This window comes from Diospyros lotus, chromosome 8, assembly GCF_014633365.1.
Source record: "Diospyros lotus cultivar Yz01 chromosome 8, ASM1463336v1, whole genome shotgun sequence".
Classification (NCBI taxonomy): domain Eukaryota; kingdom Viridiplantae; phylum Streptophyta; class Magnoliopsida; order Ericales; family Ebenaceae; genus Diospyros; species Diospyros lotus.
The window spans coordinates 2961956-2984672 of NC_068345.1; the positions used below are offsets into that span (position 1 = coordinate 2961956).

Genomic DNA, 22717 nt, shown 5'->3' on the forward strand with positions numbered 1-22717 from the left:
TTTACACAATCTCAAAATTTAAAAAATTTCAAGAAAAGCTCACTGAAAAAGTACATTGCGATAGTATCTCTATCAAGGTCGGCTGTTTTGGAACTAGATACAAAGTCCAAGAAGATATCATATTCAACGAAACAACGAAGAGAAAGAGTTTTACAATTATGTTTGATGGAGAGAAGTGTCATATTGTTTGAAGCGGTCACTTATTCAAGTTTTGAGGGATACTTTGCAGACATGCTTTCTCAGTATTAATCCGAAACGGTGTGAAATTGATTCCCGACAATTATATCTTAAGGAGATGGAGGAGAGATGTGTGTAGAACATACATAAGGATCAGGATCAATTATAATAGTTGGGTTAGCACTCCTGAGCATGTAAGATATGATCAATTGCAAAGTTTATTTGCTAAGGTGGCAAATTTGGTAGTAAATGATGATGAACGCACCTGCGAGTTAATGGAGTTGCTCGAAAATCAAATGGATGACCTAACTATATCAAGACTGAGAACAAATTGTGACAATAAGCTCCTTTCTCAAGGCAGTGTTCAAATCGCCTCTGATTGTGGTGAAGTTGTAAGGACATTATCTGGTTTTATTTTGGATCTACAGTGCACGAAAACAAAAGGAGCTCCTAGAAAACTTCACCAAAAGGGGCTAGTGAAAATGAGTACCAAGAAACGCAAGATATGTTTACAACTCTATTTTAGTTATCTATTATCTACTGATAGTATCAAATGTTCGCATATAATAGCTGATACTATTTTTTTGCACATGTCACTTCGTAGTCAAGTAAAGGAAAGCGCTCAATGAAAAATAATGCACAACCTGGTCAAGCCTTAATATAAGCAATGCAAGAAGCAGTAAATCCCATGCTAACCCCACTCACTTACTCACAATAGTTGATGATGCATGATTTTTAGATCGTATACTTTTACATTATACTTTGTCATTTTTTGTAGTTAAACTAAAAAAATTTATCCTCTTTACAGGGTGTTCACTATCAACCTTGGAATGCAACTTATGGAGTAAATTGGGTGCCGACTTATAGAATGGGTCAACCATTTATGCCAACCTATGTGCCACATCGACGTCTCGAGGGAGATGAGTTGGGGATAGAGCTAATGAACACCAATTTGCTCAAAAAGAGGCTGTCTTGACCAAATTCTGTTAGAAGAGGAAGAAAAGCGGTTTGTGGTTTAATCATATTTATTGTTTTTGCTCTTGTATTGTGGTTAAGATCGCTAATCTATGCTAGATTATCTTAATTCTTAATTAATTTTGCAAATTTGGGGAAAAATTCATATGGCCTAGATGTGCCCGTTAGCAATTTAAGATGTTCTTATGACGACAGTTCATGGCCAATGTTTGAGTTGCTTGCCTTTTTCGATTTGTGCTATTTGCCATGCGTTCCTAAATTAGTATTCAACACTGGCATTTTGAATGACCATGGAACGAACTATAATCTGCTTTGTTCTACTATTTCTTTTTGGTAGTCTTCCTGTAAAAGTGATGGGGTTACTGTTTTATGGGCATTCTGTAATTACTGTTTAGGTCCACTTGAGATTTGGTAGGACTAATCTCTTATTCGGCTTGCTACCCTGCAATTTCAGTGGGGAATTTTACGCAGAATTAGTGGATTGAGTATGTTTATTCTTTTCCATGGTCTGGGAAAACTAATCAAAATTTCCCCTTCATGTGGGAATGTGAGACAGGTACTCCTTCGAGGCCCAAAGAATGCACCGCACATGGTTAAAATTGTTCTAGGAAAAGATGTTTTAATTATTGTTAATATATATGCACCACACATATTTGCTTTACAAAGAAGAATTACCTATTAGCAGATTTCTCCCTTACAAACATTCATTGGACCTTAAATTACAAAACCCAAATGGGAAAGAACTCCAGTTACACTTCATTGCTCTCACCGTTCAATCTTGTGCAAAGGGAAAAGTGCATAATCAAATCAAATATATTCATTATGTATAAATTGGGAGGCATGTGGAATAAGAGAAAAAAATTGAGCAAGTAAATGAACAAAAGGATTTATGTATTTCTGTAACAGAAAATGATATGGATTCACGTTACCACTTGCTATACTTAATACTAATTTATAGGCTAGCAAACTAAACAACTATGACTTATCTATTAACAACTAATAGAAGAAACTATCTTATTTGACTAACAGTTTTGAATAAGTCATAGAAGCTATCTTGTTTGACTGATGTAATTTGATTTTGAACTGTGCAATGCCTGATCATTTTGTTGGACTGCTTCAATCTGATTTTGAATTTGATTCAACCAATTGTGCTGTTGATTCATAAGGTATCTTCTATCTTGTTGGACTATCTTTTGGTTTGAATTTACTGATTCCAAGTCTTCTTGACCACTCAAACTCTCTCCACTGATTTTGAAATTATTGTGAGAACTCACAACCTTATCACTACAAAATTTTTGAAATTTCTTATTTCACCTGTGGCTCTCATACTTGTTGCTTACATGTGATGCATCGTTAATAGAATTAACATAGGATGAATTTAGTAAACCCTTGAGCCCCGAGTTCAACACACAAGTGAATAACATCAAAGAAGGAAAAGAGTTATTTTGAGTTTCTTTCTTTCTTCGGGTTATGAAACTCTTCTTTTTCCGAGCAAGAAGCCAGAAAAAATTATAGCTAGAAGTGAACCAACCTGGACTAACCCAGAAAGCCACAAATACTAATCCAACATAAAAGAATCCCTATTGATGGGCAACTCCAAACCAAACCACAATCAACACAAAAATGAAAACCCAGTTGACAAATTGAAGCTACTACACAAGCAGAGGCACTCAAAAACGTGAACGAACACTGTATCCCAACCTGCCACTGTCTTCAAGAACAACCTCAGCAGATTAGAAAGACAGATAGATAGATAGATCGATGAGAACAAGGCGGCAAGAGGAACGGCGGTGCTCTTCTTCTGCGGGGAGAGAGAGAGAGAGAGAGCAAGAGAGCGAGGCAGTGGCGTTAAGTGGGGGGCACGAGGAACGGCGACTGAAAATCGACGACTCCAGTTGCAAGAACGGCGAGATAACACAAGAGCGCCAGTGGTCGCGAGAAATTTCCGGTCAAATTGCCCGGGGGGGAGTTGGCCGATTTCCATTTAGATCCAATTTATCGCGATAAATTGTTACAACTTAAATCCAAAATATCGAAAATTTATCGCGATATTCCCCACCTGTAAACCAATCTGTAAACGCCGATCTGTATAAATAGCATAACTCACCTCAGTATACTTTGCCCCTTCGTCACAACCCCAAGCTTGTTCCTCTATCAGGTTTCCAGCTCATTTTAGCTTTGCTATGCTCTTACTTTACTACTATGCGCCTGATGTTCTCTCTCTCTCTCTCTCTCTCTCTCTTTGATTTTTCTGTTTAAACTGATTACAAAATCAAAACCTGTCCATGCTAGCTAGAAGGTTTTTTTTTAATCAACCAAGTAATATATTGAACTCGTAATAATTAATTCATAGCTAATATATGGCAAGTTTTAGTCTGTATATATTAAAAATATAAATATAAACACAAGCTGAAGTGTTGTTGAATTGTTACCATACCAACTCAAAACATCAACGTCCTGGCAGACTTCCAAAGCTATGAGCTTCGGTTTGAGGAAATCCGCTTCAAATGGCTGGTGCCGGAATCCTCCAATTTCTGAAGATCAACAGCAGGAAAAGGTGTGGAATATATCATCTTCTTCACTAGCATCATCATCACTAGGTCTGCAGCTCTATATATGTTAAAGCTTGAAGTTTGGACATGAAAAGTTATTCCTGGTGTTTGCAGGTTGAGGAAGTGAGAAGATTGGTAGGGCCTTTGCCCGAAAAGTTGTCTATTTATTGTTCAAATGCATCCATTTCAAGTTACTTAAGGGCGCAGAATTGGGACACCAAGAAGGCAACTAAAATGCTGGAGCAGAGCTTGAAATGGAGATTGGAATACAAACCAGAAGAAATTAGATGGGTAAGGGTAACCATTTATCTCACTTTTATCTCGACTTGGAACCCATTAATCTATTGCTTGCTGCTCTCTATATTCTGATGCTTCACTTGGCTAAGGTTGTTTCTTTGTGAGTGAGAAGGTCATAGGTTTGAGTTGTGCCTCTCGTCCACTGAACACTCTTTTATGATCTTTTGTAAAGATAGGGATTACAATTCATTTGCAGGATCAAGTTGCGAGTGAGGCTGAAACTGGAAACATGTACAGGGCACCCTATACAGACAAGCATGGCAGAGCAGTTCTTGTCATGAGACCAAGTTGCCAGGTTCCATCTACCATCTAATCCTCCGACTGTTGAAAATAAATTCATCACAGGGCCACAAATGTATTTTTAAATGTGTAATGCTATCTTAAAATTTAGCTAATTAAAAGTGATTTATAAAGTTTAATCTTTGAGTTATTGGGTATTAAATTATCATGGAATTAATATGAAGAGATAGAAGTTGTATTTCTAAATTGATGAGGGGTCAATTTAGAAATATATATAAAAAATTATTAACGGCTAAAAGCAGTTATCATATGGGTCATGGTCCCCAATTTATGTGCGTAAGTTTCTTTTCTCTGTATCCCCATCAACAGAGAAAATTTGTCTAAAAACTGCATATCAAATTGGAAGATCAAAACCTGTTCAATCAACCACTTGGCCAATGAATTCAGGTATACTTCCACTGTTCTCATTCTTCATCTTCTCTTTAAACTAAGATGGAAATCAAAACTATTTTACATCATTATATTTTTGGATATAATGGTTTCAGTAATTGTTCAACACCGACTTCTGCCCAGAAACTTGTCCCATTTCATCCACTCTTTTATATTTATGCCGATGTTTGTCAAATATTACATTTGACGGCTAAACATCTTCGACTGGATGTTTCATTGCAGAACTCGAAGTCGACAATAGAATCACAAATTAGGTACCTTGTGTATTGCATGGAGAATGCTATCATGAATTTGGCACCAAGCCAGGAAGCGATGGCGTGGCTGATCGATTTCCGTGGCTGCAGTTTGTCAAATATCTCTGTCAGGATTGCAAGGGAAACAGCCCATATTTTGCAATACTATTATCCAGGCAGGCTGAGCTATGTCATTCTATACAACCCACCCAAGTTCTTTGAATCTTTCTGGAGGGTAAGCCTTAAATGAATTATACTATGTGGGTGTGGACTGTATTAATTCTAACTCGCCACTTGAGTAGAATTTATTATGCTATTTAATCTGACGAGTTTTGAATTAATTTTTGGTTACTTGAGGCCACTCTTCTCTTTTATCTGGGCTTGAGACTGGCTATAAATAGCCCACAAGTGAAATTTGAGTGAAAATTTAATAGCTTTTGGGAATGTTTGACCATCTTGCTTCTGGTTCATACATAAGAGCCATTGCCTTTCTCAGTGAGTTCTTCTACTTGCTTCCAGCTTTACAGACAGCATTGTGTTACTGCAGGTGGTGAAGCGCTTCGTAGACCCACGGATGGCTAACAAAGTGAAGTTCGTATACTCCGAAAATCAGAGTTCCGTGAAAATAATGGAGGATCTATTTGACATGGACAAGCTGGACTCTGCATTTGGTGGCAGAGGCGGCGAATTAGGGTTCGACATCAATAGACTCGTCGAGAGAATGAAAGAAGACGACAAGAAGACGCGATCCTTTTGGGCGGATGAGCCCGTGCCAGCTCCAACTGAACAATAATAAATATACATATATATATATATATATAAAAGTCTAAGCAGCCCAGCACAACTAAATATTAATATAGCCCACCCCCATGGCCCACCCGACATCCGCCCTTGCTTTTGGGGAAACCTCAACGCTTGTGAAGCCGACAAATGCTCATCTTGATTGACCAGAAGTCTGCCCGGGTTGTAACTTGGCGACGGCTAACATTTGACAGTGCTACTACCGGCGTGAACTAGCTAGCAAGAAAGCAAGCGTGAAGCATTGCCATGTGGCATATTAAGCAACATATAAAGCCAACTACATGAACTTTCAGTTCGTTGGTCATTGTATTGCTGTGTGAAATATTGGCAGCAAGCCAAGCTATCGTTTGAAACTGTTTTTTTCAGATTCCAAAGATCTTGCTTTCTAAGGAAAGTACGATGTAAAAGTCCTGATGGTAGTAGATGTCTGGTTGTTCCCATTTCAATGGAGTTTCCAAATTGCCTTAATAAAAAATAGTACACATCAGAAGAATATGCTTCCCAGCTGGGTTATTTATGTTGTAGTTACTAGTATTAATCTCATTCAGTATTGCTAATTTATGTGACATTTTTATTGAACAATAAAAAAATACATAATAAATATTAATACTTAATACTTTTTCATTGTTCAATGAAAATATGCCACCTAAACTGGAGATAGATAAATAGTATTATTCAATCTCATTAAATGGTATCTAGTCTATCTCTAGTTAAAATTTAATTTAAAAAATTATTAAATGGTATATCTAGAAAGCTCTTTTTTCTCTTAAATTGAACTATCAGGAGATCTTCTTACATCATATTCATAGAAATCGAGAGAAAGCAAGACAAAATTTTAATTAATGATAAATCTTTCAAGAAATAATATTTTAGATATAAAAATAAAAATTAATATTATTTATTATTTTATTAGTTTCATTATAGTAATGTATTTCCTAAGTTTCTTTAATTTCTTAATTTCTTTTATTTTTTAGAATTCTAATTAGATAGGAATTACCTTTATAATCTTAATTAAATTATACTAAAGAATTCTAGTTAGAATAAATTTTCATTTATTAGTTATCTATAAATAATCTTTTAATGAAATATTAAAAATCAGATTTCAATAAATAATATTGAATATTGTTATTGATTTTGAGTATTGGGATTACTCTTCTTTCTTTAGTTTGATTTCAGGATTAATTTTCACTTTTTGAACTAAGATAAAATTTGAATTTTATGAAAAAAAAAAATTGTTTAATGAAATTTCTTAAAATTTAGATGGAAAATGAATTCCATCCCTATTTTTCATCACTATCAAACTCACCCTTAATGTTATGGCAATTGCCATTATTATATATTTTTTGGTTATTGTAAATATTTGTAAATTTATCTTTAAATAGGGACTAAAATTCTTATAGTTAAAATAAAATAATCTTCCAAATTTGTTTAGAAAGAAAAGAAATTGATGTAAAAGAGAGCAACTTTCTTGTAATTTTTAACCACACAAGGGGTGAAATAGTAAACCTGCAAAAGATGCAAAAGATCGTGGAAGTAGAGAAGCGTGCAACTATCCCACTCCAACTCGAGCTTAGATCTGTTGTCCCAAAAGCATATCCCCTTTTCTGTTCATCCAATCAAATATTGTCACATCATCCATTTTTAAATAATAATTTTTTAAAAAAATTATAAAATTAAACTAAAAAATTATAAATGACATATATATTAATTATATATAATTTTTTAGTTTAATTTTATAATTTTTTTTAAAAATTATTATTTAAAAATGAATGATGTGGCAACATTTGATTGGGTGAACAGAAAAAAGGACGTGCTTTTGGAATAGCAGATCTGGGCTCCTCCAACTGCCCCCATCTCTCTCTCTACCCAAATGCAATCAATCAATCAATCAATTTTAGTTAAAATTATTTATTTTTTTCATTTATAGATACATTGGAAGCTGAGAGCTTGATGTATTCAACACCAAATCAAACCTTCATTTCATTGGCTTGGAAATTATTAAATCTGAATGCAGGTTGCAACTATGCGCTTGGGCTTCATCGAAATATTTTACCCAAAAAAGTAGATATTTTTTATTGTATTGTAAATAATAATTGTACTTGTTGTCTTGTCTCTTATGTAAGGTTGTTTTTGTTTTGACAAACATATAGTGCCGCGCTTGAAGCGGTCCAAATCTGGCACCTTACACCAGCAAATCAAAGCAAAGCGGACCCACGAACGTCCTCTTCCTGTGAATAATAGAATAGATTCGATAGCTTATGGCCCAAACCCCTGGCTTCTATAGCTCTCTATTATCTATCTTACACGAAAACACTTTATAAGTGTCATTTTTTTATTTTTAAAACGTTTTATATTCTTATTTTGGACCTTATTTGTGTCTATTTTTTTAGAAAAACATCCATTTCCACGTTTCCGTTTCCTATCGAAAACGTTTCCTATTTTTATTTCTGTGCAACATAGCCCACTACTATTACTATTACTCGACAATGAGCTATCTTCGAGTGACAAACATGAGAACCTGCACATTATGTGGGACTTGCATCTTCATGCGCACCCTCGCCGTCACCATCTTAGGTTCCAAAAGATAAAGTTCCTCACCAAGAGTCTCGCAGCTCAATCCCAAGATTATAATAAATGAGATAAATCACAAAACCTTACAACGAAATTAAAACACAGGGACCTGATACTGTCTAATATAGCAACTAAAGTCCAAAACTCCTTAAGTTCCAAATTATGTACAGTCTCAACCGCTAGACTATATCCGTGGGCGCACCGTCACCATCTTATTTTTGCCTACATGGAGAATCACACAAACCTTTTTGCATGCTTAACCTTATTAGACTGTACATTAATAAGTCAGGTCAATTTTTATTAATAAAATTTTAAAAATTATATGCATTTTAATAAAGATTCTTTTTTTTTTTTTTGTGGTTGCGATAACAAAATTTATTATAAAGTACAAAATAAAGACTAATAGTGTAATTAACTTTATTATAAAGTAAATTTAATATGAATTTAATAACCTATTAAATTTACTTCAATGACCTATTAATAATCTAGTGTCATTGAAGGCATCGAAATCACCTCAAATAAATTTTCTTAACTCCTAGACTTGCAAAATTATATATTAACCTTAAGAAGTGTTCTTTTCTACAACCTCAAGTGTGATTCTTAGGCTGAATTATCTCTGCCCAAGGTGTAACCATTGACACTTTGAAAGTTTGAGCTATTAGAGTGGCATAATGTTAGAGATTCCTAGTTTCCATGACCTGACTACCTTTTATAAGAAATTCATTAAAGAATTTAATACTACCATGGCTGTAATTTCTAATTACAAATTATTTAAAGAAAGAAGAGTCATTGTGGACTAGTTCAACCAATAAAGCCTTCAAGGAGACCGTGATTTTCGAATCATAAAACAGTAGTCTTACCCATTACTACTTAGCCATAAGATCAACCGTCGATTTATTTGAGACACCAAGAAGCAACTCCATCATCCACCCATTTAAAACTGAAGATATGCTGCAAAATAAATCTTTAGAATATATGACCTGAACACTGGGAATAAGAGGAGGCCCAAACTGCAGTTCCACTAAATTTGGTCATTTGGGCATGATTTGTACATGTGAGTCCAACATTAGTATTGTCTAATTTTTTCAGATTCACAAAAGACCAAATTTCACAATGTATCACAAAATTTTACCACAAAAGGGAAAAAATAGGCTTTATTATTGATACATCCAAAATATATGAAACAGCTTCCAGCATTATAATCTAGCGCCGGGAACTGTGTCTAATTGTGCAAGAGGACATGCTTATGCAGAACAGCCTTTCATCTTGAATATGATTGCTGATGTATGTGTAGATCGGAAATACAACAATATGTAAGCCTCTGCAAGATTATAAAAGATTGTGAGGCAAGACAAATATGAACAAGGAAATTTAGAAACAGAAGATCGGTACATTACCTGTACCAGGCAGAAGGCATCACTGAAACATCTCGTCTAACCTTTGCCTGTATGCAGCCAAATTCTGCATTTGTGGAGGGGAAAAAAGTTAAGTGTCCCAACTTTTTATCAGAAGAAATGTTGAATTGTTAATCATCATTTGATCTAAAAGTTTAAGTTGTTAAATAGAGGGTAAAATTTTTTTCACTCTCAACATGCCCCCCCCCCCCCCCCCCCCCCCACATATAGCCAAACTTCACTGCATAAATAGTCTAAACATGTAGAACAATTTAAATATTGAGTTAGGAATGAGATTAGAACTTAGTACGTGTGTTTGCTTTAATATTATGTTGAATTGTTAATTATCATCTAATCTAAAAGCTTAAGCTGTTAGAGGGTTATCTTTATCTTTTATATTATTGTTTCTACTCTCAAAAGAAAAAAACAATGAAGTCTAGAAATCTCTAGCACAACCCCTCCAAAAAGAAAATAAATAAATTAAAAAACTGGACATGGTCTTCATTCCACCATCTGATCGACCTAAAGTTGAACAACAAAGACAAAACATTTTATAGTTGATATTATCAGAAATAGATGTCCTGGTGCTGGGTATCTCAGACCTCTTTTTTTTTCAAACAAGAAATGGGTGTTTTACACTAGCTAACAAACATCAAGAAAACAGTGCAAGTTTAGAAATGAGGGGTTGTTGCCTAAGGCCATTTGAGCAAGCAACATTAGGCTCCTTATCATTTTGAAGGATATCATTTATTAGCTACTGCTCATCATCCCCATCAACTGCACCCTATCCTAACCGAATTGGGGTTGTTGAGATATAAGTAAAGTTATTTGTATCAGTTTAGAGAAGTTTTTTCTCTCAAAAGAAGGAAAATAATTTCATCTCTTCTCTAATAATGGAGAAGCACATCCATGAAAAATAGCTTAAACCAACAATTGATTGTTCTCTAACGATTAAGATTTCTCTACTAATAAATGGAGGGAAGAAAGTCATGTATGGAAATTATGAGATAGGACCCTCTTAACTGCTATTGGAAAAACAGATGAACCACAGTCTGTTTTCTCCGATACATTATTGGACTCAACAAGTGGTAGAATATTAACTTGTACACATATTCAGGAAAAGCATATAGATGGTGAAAAGTAGCAGGATTCTTGGTCTTAAAAAGAAAAAAAAAAGAAAACCAAGTAGCATATTTTCTGCTGGCATAGAAAACTGCATGAAAGATTTTATTTTTCCTATGGAAGTATGTGATTCCTAGGCAAGACTGAAGTCACCAACAAATTTAAGCCACTTCAGAAAGAAGATTTGAAATGTGTTAACCGGTTGTTCATAAGCAAAGCACAACTATTTTTTTCCCTCAAAGCAGATCCCTTCTTTTTCCACATCAAGAAGGATAATGAAAAAGGAAGTTTAGAATCCTACAGCGTCAACCATAGTGGTCTCAAAATGATTTATGAAATGAGATTCACAGGAACCAACTAGATCATTGAGGCAATTCCACTATGACCACACAGGCATTGTCATTTTATGAGAATAAAAGGAAATTGCAAAGGATGTTGTAATCAACAGCAGATTCAAATAGAAAACTACAGCAAAGTTACTTACCTTTGTGTAAGCATAAACCCCTGCCTCAGTAGGTGCAACAGGACTTCCCCTTCTCACAAACTTTCCCTCTTTGAATATATAAAGCATAGGTATTCCAGTTGATAATTCCAAGCTAATAACCTGATGGAAATTAGACATGAATTTTGTCAGTTAAAGACCATCCAAAAACTAACACAAAGCCAGGTTACACCACACTAAATCTAAAGTCTCACCTCCTGGGATGTTAATTTGTCAAGATACATAATAATGGATCTTAATGAATTTCCATGGGCGGCAATCATTACATTCTTGCCTGCTAGAAGTTGGGGTTCAATCTGTGATAATAATATTCCATATATCAATTGCTAGGCAGGAAATCTAAACAAAAAAAGCAATAGCACACAAATGCTTACATATTCTTTGAAGTATGCAACAGCTCTCTGAGCACACATTTCCAAACTCTCACCATTGGGTGGAGGTATGTCATAACTACGGCGCCACTCATGAACTTGTTCCTTTCCATATCTATCCGCAGTTTCCTGCTTGTTAAGACCTTGCAGTTCCCCATACCTAAACACAAGAATAGTTCATATCTCAGATGCAAGGAAATGTATTCCGGTGACATGGAACAGGGGCAAACAACAACATATTAAAGCTTTTATTCTACTATGTGGGGACATGAACCAGAAGTAACAATAACGAAAAAAGGGCAGATGGAAATACATTCTTTCATTCAACTGCCAAGCTGTGACAACTGGAATACATTGTTTTTTCGTTTCATCACTGAAAATTTGACTCCATGACTTTGCCTGCTCACTCTCGTCATGCATAATGATAGGAACCTGCAAGTAGGTCGACATAGTGGATAAGAATAACATTCTAGAAAACAGGTGCAGTTTTCCCAACATACTGAAATAGCAGCCATGCCCATCTTGAGCTGCTGACCTCATAAGCTGGGTTTTATGTAGCGCTAGTGTCACAAAGGGATGCCCTTTCCCAATGAAAAGGAAAAAAGTTTCCTACAATATTAAAGTAACAGATTCTCTAAACTAAAAATAACTAGAATATTAGAACATCAAGTGCAGATCAATTTAGTGAATGCATCCCAAATGGATCCAAACTATCATTTACTTCTCTTTCACTTGGCATCATTTGATATATCAACTGAAATAGGTTATCAACCATTCAAGATTTGAATTTCCAACAAAAGAAAAAAAACAGAAGAAGAAGAAGAAAAAGAAGAAAAGAAGAGGGGTTTCAATGCCAACAAGATTCTCCAATAGTACCTTCTTGCGTCGGTGCTGCGTCATAGCAAGCATAGCAGTCATTTGTGCACGAATTAGTGCAGATGTATAGATTATGTCGACAGGTATGTTGCTGATTCTTTTACCAGCTTCAGTTGCCTCTTCCACACCCTTTTTGGTTAATGGCACATCTACACAACCTGTAAACAAGTTCTTTTCATTCCACAAGGACTCACCATGTCGAATAAGGATCAAAGCTGCTTCACCTGAAAGTAAAACAGGCACATCAATTTGACACATTCACAGAATCAAGGACTCCTTCATCTCTTTACAAGGATAAAAAATTTGGGAACAGTTCAAACAACCTGGCTAACCCTAGGTTGAAAAACATTTACTTCGTAAGATGTGAAACTCAATGTACTAATTGTCATGTGATCAGGCACAAGCAAACAACACGGACATGCATACTACTATTCTCTATTTAAAGTCAAATTGCAATAAGAGTATATTTACTTGATTTCTTTCTGGAATCAACAGTCTTGTTATTTGATGGGGTTAAAACTGGGTCGAACACTGAAGTCTGAGAAGTTGAGGCTTGAGAAACAACGATACTCCTCCCTCTAGAGCAATAACTCCATCTTCTCGACAGCCCAATGTCAGCTCTGAAACCTTTGGGGACCAATCTTAGGGTAGGATTTCCATTCTCTTGCTGAACACCGAAGTTAGTGAAACATCCATGGGACTGTAGAGTTCTAACTGCTTGGAAGAGCGCAGTGCTGGCCATTCTGGAGATCACAAACGCTAGAAGTGAATATTAATACAATAAAATTAGATAAGTGGATAGTTTGCATTTTGAAACAATGCGAAGTTCTAGTCTTTTAAGGATAGTGGTGCGTAATTCATCTAAAAGGACTACACAAGTTCTTTTCTTTAAAAAGAAAAAAACAAATTCAACTCCTAAATAATTAGGGTGGGTTTCATATAATGTGAAATTGAAAACGAAACCCACACAAGACTTTTAAGTGCAGAAAGAAAGTTTAATCAAATATGCAAGCCAACAAGGCTATGCAATCTAAAGCATGTTTTTACTCCACAACATCCACATAATTTCTGTAAGAAATATGTAGAAAAAAGAAATGATGGGAAACAATAGTCATAGAAATCAAGTACCACCAATCAATTTCAATTAAATCCCTTTCAAGAATTGGAGATTAACAAAATGAAAGAAATAGATCCAACTCCAAGAGAACAACTCTTGCAGCATACTCACATCATACGAATACATACCGCATTATCAGAAACAAGAAACTGAAGCCACATTCGTAAACCAAAGCAAGAATCAAGAAAACAAACAGAAAAGAGAACAAATCTTACAGACACGAATAGGAGAGACGGAGGGAGAAAGGAATTGGCAGCCTGATGCAGGGGGAGAGTGATCTTACCGTACTTATAGGCCAGAGGAAGAGATGCCCCAAAGGCGAAGAAACCGAGGCGGAGATGGAAACGAGGTAGAAGAAGTCCTTTTTTGGTTTCTTCTTAAACCCTGGCGAGAGCTTATTACGATGGGAGTTAACGGAGATGGAGATGAAAGAAACGGACGTCTCTCTCAACAATGGACAAAATCAAGAAACAGAGAGAATACAGAGAGGGGTTTGCGGCATAGAAGGTATCGACGGCTTCCAATCTCTCTCTCTCTCTCTCTCTCTCTCTCTCCTTCTCTCTGTGATTTCGCTCGCCGTTGGCGTCTCTCTGTCTCTTTACACTTTCACTTTGTCCCAGGTCTCTTTCTCCTACCCATATGCCCACGTTTTTATATTCGAAAATGTCACAAGCCAACGAAATTTTGACATTTTGCGTTACATTTGTTATTAATGGATAATTAATTATGTATTCTATGGTATATTATTTACTTTTGTCTAAAGATATGTGTTCGTATATTACACAATTTTAACTTAAAATGATAAATTATTTTGACTAAAAAAAGTCAGACAATTAAAAATGTGTAATTCTTTTACTTGTTTCACGAATAATTAACAAAATAATAATAATAATAATTTCTTTATGACTACAATTTCATTTTGTTAATTTTTGTTTTCATTTTGTAAACAAAAGCCAATTTTTCTTTCTTATTGCTTCTTGAAGGTAATTTTGTCCTTTTCACAAAAAAAATAAAAGCTAGTGCCAAACATGGCCTTACTAAGGGTAGGAAGCAAATTGACCCTTTTTTGCTAAGCGTAAATTTCATGTATTATTTGAATGGAAAGATGAAGGATCGATCCAACTATGATAATTACAAAAATTAAAAAAAAAAATAGTTGGGTCCCATTTTTTATAATAATTTTATTATTACGAGGATGTGATTTTTGAAATGACAATGGCCTTGACTACATTGAATAGCCAGCAAATAATGCAGCAGCTCTTCGTAGTCGCCAATTAACACACCCAGACCCACCACCTAACCAACACCACTTCTCTTGTGGGATGGCGGGGGCGTGTTTGGTATGACCTGCTTTCTTGCCGCTGCACAACGTGTGTTTGCCCTCTTTCCCTTCCCACCTACCAAACGAGTCCTACACCAACCCAATCTAACACCCCCCCCCCCCCCCCCCCCCACCCCCCAATTCTAATAAAATATAGGAAGAATAATTTTAATACTATGTAAGTATGAACTACATAAAATACAAATAATAATACAAAAATCATAATGTTGATGTAATTGGGGTGCGTGTTCGCGAGAATATGCTGTTGGATTGTTCCTCTCCAATTTCAACCCTCCGTCCATCAGAATACTTAATCTACGCACACTGCTTTAACCTTTGGGTATGGTTTTCCATTTTCCCTGATGAATTACCAATCACTACTATTGTTCTCTTTCACTCTCTTTTTCTTTTATTTGCTTTAGATTCTGGGTCAAGACAGTTATAGTGTGGACATGTCGAAGTTGAATCATCCATACAAATCTACTTTTAAGATCCAATTGATATAATTGACTTCCAAACACTTATGTAAAAAAAAAAAAAATGATTTGGAGATATTGTTTTAACGTTCAAAATCATGTTTTGTACAATAAAGACTATCCTAAACATTTCTCGAATTATTTTATTTTTGTAATTTATGAAGCATGTCAGAAATATTTTACAATTATATAAACTTTCAAAAACACGTTTCTCACAACCCAATATGATTATAACCAACAACTATATATATAATATTCTTATCATTTTTAGTCTTCGCACCTCCTTTTCTTAAGTCCTAATTTTCATTCCCAAATCTCGAAGATCGCCTTGTTAGAAACTTTTCGTTGTCGTCATTCATTTTCATTGTCAATGTCAATTGCTTCTTGCTCGATGCTCATATTGCCGTAGATCAAGCCTTGATCCTCTAGCAATCGCTCTTACTCATCGTCATCATCGATTACTTCTTATTCAATACTCATGTCGTTGTCACCAAGCCTCGTCCTTTCACAATTGTTCCCTCGCACCTCACCTTTGTTCCCTCTCATCATCGCCTATTTATTTGACGATTTCTTTGAGTAGAGATTAGGCATACAATTTCAGGTATTGAGAGAGCCCTTGGCGAAGTGAATGTAAGGGTGGATAGGGATAATTTGGAGCTGCCATACTAGCTGGCCATGTGACCATGTTGGGGTGGTGGTTCTACTTGTGGAACAGGGAGCCGAATGGATGGCAGTTTTGGGGGTATTGTTAAGTTTGAAATATTTTATCATGTTTAAATTATTTTTATATTAAAATTATATTTATAAAAAAAATATCTATATTTTTCTCATTCCAAAACGTATTCCATCGCTAGGGGTGAGTATAATTTCGATTAAACCGAAGTAATCGAACTGAACCGACAAGTTCGATCAGTTCGGTTCAATTATTTTTTTTCAAAATTTCAGTTCAGTTAAATTTTTTGAAAAGTTCAATTTTTAGTGTTTGGTTCAGTTTTTTGCATGAAATAACCAAAATAATCGAAGCAAACTGAACTTACAAAAAAGACACAATTTTGGGTTTACAATAAAAGCAAAGTGAAAATATCCACTTGAGCCAAGTGACAAACAGAGACGCAAAGGAGAAAAGACCTAGATTAGAAGGCAGAATGACCGAATTGATCCTTCCATTCACTCTACCCTCTCCCTTCCATCGTCTTTGACGCTCTGGTATGATGGCACCATCGCCCCCCTCTGATACCAACGTCAACACCGCAGCACTCGAGGCAGAGACTCTCACTCACCTAGAACTGGAAGGCTGGACTAAGACAAATGTGAGACGTCGAGAGAGACCCTTTGAGTCCATCGTCATCAGTGTTGCCACCACCTTCAACGCATTTCTCTTTGCCATCAACAGTCGACCACCCCCCGCCTTTCCTTTCGTCGATCGTCGTCCCCTTAGTCGGACCCAGACCGTCGCCTTTCCCTTCGCCAATCGTCGTCCCTTCATCTCCTTATTTTTTCATTTCCTTGTGCTTGGACAATCGACCCATACCAACGATAATCGACCATCAGACAGAGATTAGTATTGACATTAAGTTAGGGTTTTAATTTTTCAATTTTTTTTACTTTCAGTGAGGTTAGTTTATTGATATTTCTTCGTTTGCATTATGAGTTTTTCGTTTGTATTTCCTTTTTTTGCACAAATTGATTTGTATTCTCTCAATCTTTAAACGATTTTGCATTTTTCTGTATCAATAGATATTGTTCTTGTATTTCATTTCTACAAATCGATTTGTTTCTATATTGATTTTGCATAATCGGTTATCGATTTGATTAACTCAGTTTAGCGTTCGATTAGTTCGGTTAGTTAGAATTAATCGGTTAGTTCGATTCGATTATTACATACGATTCGATTTAGTTCAATTAGTATTTTCTAATCAACTCAATTCAATTATAATTGACTACACACCCCTATGGACCATCTCCTTGCCACCTATCTTTTTATTAGGGGTGTGCTAAGTCCGATTTGGTCGATTTTTGACATTTTCAATACGCCAAATTGCTTGTGCAATTTTTCTGTCAAACCAGACCGTGCGGTCTGGTTTGGTCCATCAAAATCGCACTAAACCGCACTGCATTTTGCGGTATAGTTTCCGCGATTTATTTAAAACATCCAAAATATTAATCTGTCCATTTTCGTGGTGCAATTTTTATGATTTAATAAATTGTTTCATCAACCATTTAACCCATAAATCAAAATAAATAAAAAATTATATATGAACAATCTGTTTAATATTCATACAATCTGTTTTCTGTAAACAGATTTTATAAATAAACAATATGTAAACTTGATTGTTTATACAAACAATCTGTTTGATTGTTTCAAATTGTTCACAGTATGTTTATATATAAACAAAACAAATAATCTATTTACAAGATTTGTTTTTTTTTTTAAATAAATTATTTCATAATTTTGTTATTATTACAAAATACTTGAACGGTTCGATTTTAAATTAAACCGAAAAATCTTCAAACTACAAACCACACAGTTTGAGAATTTCTCAAACTGTACCAGACCGCTTTCCTCAAAAAATCGCACTGTGCGGTTCAATCTGGTCAGTTTCCGCAATTTGCCAATTTTTTTAAACACCCCTACTTTTTATCTTTCAATTTTTTCAAAAGCAACTACCCATATGATTACGTATTTATTGACTTATGTTAACGATCTTTTATTTAAATAGAGTGAAATAATTATTTATTATTCATTATTTTTAATAATCTAAACAGCTCTATTAGTTAATAAAATGTTTCATAACAAAAATATAATTATTACCACTAATAAGAATGTTTTGAGGCAATCCCATTGTTTAGGAGCTACTAATATATAATAATTAAAGAAAAAAGAAGGCACACACCTTCTAATAACAAGAAACGGGCCGCAATAGATAATCTTAAGAGTCCAGTAACAATAGTAAACTATAACAAACTATCGTGCATTTAAACACAACAATCCAAAGAAATAGAATACGTGCTAAAGGAAGCCCAGCAAAGCTCAACCTTCAGAACCAGAAAAGGATCTTAATCTTCCTCGGACACCAGTTCATATTGCTGGAGCACTTGCTTGCACTCAGACAAGGGCTCGTCCCTCATAAAGCCCAATGCATTGGCAAACCGATCTTTTGACGCCATCCCATTGTTAGATGTAAGGATCACAAGTGCACGGTCACGCCCCGGATCAGCTGTTGCACAGTCATTCTGGGGGCTGCTAACAAGCATGCAATCACAGAGCTCGTCCTGATGGTCTTCTTTGACCAAGATCTTGTACGTTCCAGTTGAGTCGGTAGTTCCATAATCTGTGTGCTTGACTTCCTGTGTGATTCTGTCTCTGCATTCCAGTTTGACCTCGGCACCTATTTAAGTGCGCGTGAGTGTGGTAAAATAAACTAATTCTCTATTATTCTAATCCTCCAGAAGTTATCATTATGATTGTGTTAGCATAAAGAAATGAGGACTCAAATGCGACACCTAAGATAGCACACCAAGAAGCCAACAAAAACATGCCCGCAAACAATCCTATCAGCCCACAGAACACGAATCAGAGTGGTGCATTTTTACTGGAAATTAATCAGCAATCATGTATGCTACATGATGAACTTGAACAACAGGATGGTTTTTTCACATAAGGCTGGCTATCTACTATTATGACCAACTGTCGAGCCAAGGATTTTAAATGACAAATCTGCTTCCTTCGTTTTCCAGGACTTAAATACATCTACATCCTCGGGTTTGGCTTGAATTCATCCCATCCTTGCAATCTAGAAATCACGTACTGCTAACTTAACAGAACATAATTGGGTAGAATGACATTTTGCCTTCAGAAATAGGCCATATAGAATATACACGCATAAAATGCAGTCATTTAACATAGAATATGCACATATATAACTGAACCCATTTTAACACAATGAATAATATGATATTCTCCCCTCTCTAAGCATATCGGCACCATTCCCTCAAGCATGCTTAACCAAGAGTTCTTTATCCACATTGAGCCCAAGAGATATCCAGCTGGTATTGTTTCCTTCCTTACTCTCCTCGATATATATACTAGATTCTATAGAATCCTTTCTTGGACCTGATATTGGACTCTTGGGATATTACATTCTCCCCCCCTTGAGCACATGACATTCTCGTCATGAGACCTTACAACTAGTCTCAAATCTTCTCCCTTTGAGGGTTGTCATCCTAAAAACCTGTCAGGAGCCCCTCTTTGTTCAGGCCCTCGCGCCCCGGCGCAACTACCCGCCCTCATCAGACCTCCTTCCCCAAGAGTCAGCTCTGATACCACCTGTAACATCCCGCACCGAGCGATAGAAAGAACTGAATCAATTTACCCTGATGGGCCTACACGAACTTCCCAAACGTCACCCATCCTTGAGCTACCCTATCTCAAACACGCTTAACCCGAGAGTTCTTTATCCACATTCAACCCAAAAGGTATCCAACTGGTGTTGTTTCCTTCCTTACTATTCTTGATATATATACTAGTTTCTCTAGAGTCCCTTCTTGGACCTGACTTTGGGCTCTCGGGGTATTACATTCTCCCCCCTTTAAGCACATGACGTCCTCGTCATGTAACCTTATAACTGATCCCAGATCTTCTCCCTTTGGGGACTACCATCCTAGAAGTTTGCCAAGAATCACTCCTTGTTCAGGCCTTCATGCCCTAGTGCGACGCCCCACCCTCATCAGATCTCCTTCTCCAAAGGTCAATTCTGATACCACCTGTAACATCCCACAAGCGATAGAAAAACTGGATCAACTTACTCTGATAGGCCCACGCGAACTTCCCAAGAGTCACCCATCATTAAGCTACCAAATCTCAAGCACGCTTAACCCGAGAGTTCTTTATCCACTCAGCCTAAAAGGTATCTAACTGGTGTTGTTTCTTTCTTTATTATCCTCGATATATATACTAGCTTCTCTAAAGTCCCTTCTTGGACCTGACCTTGGGCTCTCGGGGTATTACATCCCCCTCCCCCTCCTCTCTCTCTCTCTCTCTCTCACCTGCCCACCCACCTAAAAACATAACCCACCGCCCACCATTGTCATACAAATCACCACCTCAATTACCCTTGCCCCATCCTCATATTTGACCACTCACACTTTATCATCATCCTTCCACCTCATTGTTTCATAATGAGCGTGTGTAAGAAAATTAGTCTTAAACTAATACAACAATCTACATGTTCAAGATCTATGCACATAAATCCATGCACCTACAAGAATTATATCCAATCACTTGCATTCACATGCATATATAGCATGTTTAAAGATATACTACTGATATTAATGGCCAATATCCATTCCTTCACTAATGCATAGAGATAATGCATAGAGAACAAAACATGTTGTGGGTATAGCTGGTTGTGGGCCTTGTGGAACAGTTTAAGTGGTATTAAATTATAAATTAACTCATCCGAAAGCTTAATCTTGTAGAAAGAAAAGCAACTTTATCCTTTATATTATTATTTTTACTCTCAACATGCCCCTCTCATGTGTGATTAGAATTAGACTTCACTAGATAACTAAGCCAACACGCACAACCTTCTACATTGGGTTGGTGCTGAGGTTAGAATTGAGGACCTTTGTCTATTTTGATATCATATTAAATTGTTAACAGAAAACTGTCTAAAAACCTAAGCTTGTAGAAAAAGCAGTAACTTGTGAAAGAATGTTAAATGGAAGCACTTGCGAAGCGAGTGAATAAACAATGGAATTTCTGAACAACATAAGGAGAAGAAAATCAAAGAATACATGACAGAAAACTCTTACATATGACAGAATATAATGGCACAACAAATGGCATAGCTATGGATAAAGATGGCTAGAAGTCTAGGATTCATGTAGTCACCTAATGAGATTGAGACTTGTGATTGTTGTTGTTATATATATATATATATATATTTTTATGAACCAAGTGTCCAGCTTTCGCCCGCTGTGTCTTGGAGGAGACGACCTTCCCCCTGATTCGGTCTCCGAATAAATCGAATGCGATCGCAAGGTTATACACTTACAACAGACACGCAATCAGTTTTTACCAAATGGGACATTTTTTACTCCCCTTATGAATCAAACCCCCGCCACTCCTGGGAGCTTTACCACTTGCGTAATGCCCAGGGGAAAGTTTTCAATTTGATATTATTACTTTTCCTCTCAACAAATGACAACATTGAAGTTGGGGAGATATTTGGGAGAAAATTTGGTTCATCAAAGGTACGGTAAGTTTTCAATTTGCTCAAAGAGTTAAACAAGATAATAAAAAAGGTAGTTATTTTGCTAGAAATAATTTTGTCATTCTTTTTCACTTTCATTTGCCTTCAAAAATCCTAGATCAAATCAAAGCATAAAGTCCTTGAATGTCATTAGCTGATAAATTGTAACACTGCAAGGTTAGGATCAGAGCAGAAGAGAAAAACAATGAAATATTGTAATGTCAAAACCAACAGGTTGCATAATAAAATTTTCAGATTCACCAAAATTGTTCGCCGACATATCTAGGGCTAGATCTGCAAGATCTTTCGGCAAAATAAATTATAGGTACTTGGAACAAAAAATAAATAGATAAAAGAACTATAAACAATGTGTCAAAACATAGAGATCTGCACATACATACATTCAAATGTGTAAATGCGTGTGTACGTGCAAATTTTATGCGTGCACACAAACTGATAAGTACAGAATCAGAGGAAAACAAGAAGATGAGAGAGTAGTGACCGGAAGCCGGTATTACCAGAAATGGGGGTAGTGGCCGGGGTCTCGAAGCCAGTACGGCATGTGTCGCAGTACACCCGACCCTGCAAGACGAAAGGATTCACCACCGGCCGGGTGGCGCTAACCACCGTCGCCGACATGACGCACATCGCCACCGCCAGCATTATCATTTCATTTCTCGCCATTTTTGAGAGAGAGAGAGAGAAGAGTTACGAATACAAAGATTTGAAGTAGTAAAGCGAAGTGTGGTCCGTGGAAGGAGGAAAATGGAGAAGAAAAGACAGGGCGAGGGAGGGTTGAATTTGGTGCTTCTCAGCGCACCATTAACGCTTTTATAAGCAGAGTCGGTCTACTGAGCTGTTGCCACGTCGAGTAGAGGGATTTCGTGGTTTGAATTGGAAAGTGATGAGGCGATTGTAGGAAGGATGGGCTGTACAGGAAAGTTGCTCGAACCGGTGCTTCGAAGCTGGCAGCGTCGGTGGTCTCACA

At 36.3% G+C, this 22717-nt stretch overlaps 3 protein-coding genes across 5 annotated transcripts; 1 reads left to right on the top strand and 2 right to left on the bottom strand.

The window, feature by feature from the left end:
- The first annotated feature begins 2152 nt into the window (after positions 1 to 2152).
- Positions 2153 to 6229, top strand: LOC127807961 (uncharacterized). Of its 2 annotated transcripts, none has more exons than XM_052346218.1 (6): positions 2153 to 2318; positions 3617 to 3709; positions 3819 to 3995; positions 4198 to 4296; positions 4914 to 5159; positions 5472 to 6229. In XM_052346218.1, exons 2-6 carry the CDS (start codon positions 3629 to 3631, stop codon positions 5715 to 5717), a joined length of 849 nt encoding a protein of 282 aa, XP_052202178.1. In that variant the 5' UTR covers positions 2153 to 2318; positions 3617 to 3628; the 3' UTR covers positions 5718 to 6229. The 2 variants fall into 2 exon arrangements, with proteins under 2 accessions (XP_052202178.1, XP_052202177.1); XM_052346217.1 differs by lacking the exon at positions 2153 to 2318 and adding an exon at positions 3164 to 3310.
- Positions 6230 to 9245: 3016 nt separating this feature from the next.
- Positions 9246 to 14301, bottom strand: LOC127807114 (2,3-bisphosphoglycerate-dependent phosphoglycerate mutase 1). Of its 2 annotated transcripts, none has more exons than XM_052344749.1 (9): positions 13962 to 14301; positions 13033 to 13304; positions 12562 to 12785; positions 11999 to 12117; positions 11689 to 11845; positions 11509 to 11610; positions 11297 to 11416; positions 9694 to 9757; positions 9246 to 9617 (listed from the first exon to the last, which is right to left on the bottom strand). In XM_052344749.1, exons 2-8 carry the CDS (start codon positions 13301 to 13303, stop codon positions 9713 to 9715), a joined length of 1038 nt encoding a protein of 345 aa, XP_052200709.1. In that variant the 5' UTR covers position 13304; positions 13962 to 14301; the 3' UTR covers positions 9246 to 9617; positions 9694 to 9712. The 2 variants fall into 2 exon arrangements, with proteins under 2 accessions (XP_052200709.1, XP_052200710.1); XM_052344750.1 differs by having other exon boundaries at positions 13894 to 14301.
- A 4075-nt stretch (positions 14302 to 18376) lies between these two features.
- On the bottom strand, positions 18377 to 22473 carry LOC127808490 (major pollen allergen Lol p 11-like). Its single transcript, XM_052347055.1, has 2 exons — positions 22248 to 22473; positions 18377 to 18864 (listed from the first exon to the last, which is right to left on the bottom strand). The coding sequence occupies exons 1-2, from the start codon at positions 22411 to 22413 to the stop codon at positions 18533 to 18535; spliced, it is 498 nt and encodes a 165-aa protein (XP_052203015.1). The 5' UTR covers positions 22414 to 22473; the 3' UTR covers positions 18377 to 18532.
- Positions 22474 to 22717: the final 244 nt, after the last annotated feature.

Bases quoted from the DNA above. Each gene is read 5' to 3' on its own strand.
- LOC127807961 (XM_052346218.1), top strand. From the start codon at position 3,629: ATGAGCTTCGGTTTGAGGAAATCCGCTTCAAATGGCTGGTGCCGGAAT. The intron at 3,710-3,818 runs GTGTGGAATATA...TGGTGTTTGCAG, and splicing joins AAGATCAACAGCAGGAAAAG to GTTGAGGAAGTGAGAAGATT. The intron at 3,996-4,197 runs GTAAGGGTAACC...ATTCATTTGCAG, and splicing joins AACCAGAAGAAATTAGATGG to GATCAAGTTGCGAGTGAGGC.
- LOC127807114 (XM_052344749.1), bottom strand. From the start codon at position 13,303: ATGGCCAGCACTGCGCTCTTCCAAGCAGTTAGAACTCTACAGTCCCAT. The intron at 12,786-13,032 runs GTAAATATACTC...TTTTACTTTCAG, and splicing joins TGATTCCAGAAAGAAATCAA to GTGAAGCAGCTTTGATCCTT. The intron at 9,758-11,296 runs GTAAGTAACTTT...CCACAAATGCAG, and splicing joins GGGTTTATGCTTACACAAAG to AATTTGGCTGCATACAGGCA.
- LOC127808490 (XM_052347055.1), bottom strand. From the start codon at position 22,413: ATGGCGAGAAATGAAATGATAATGCTGGCGGTGGCGATGTGCGTCATG. The intron at 18,865-22,247 runs GTAATACCGGCT...GCACTTAAATAG, and splicing joins GGCCACTACCCCCATTTCTG to GTGCCGAGGTCAAACTGGAA.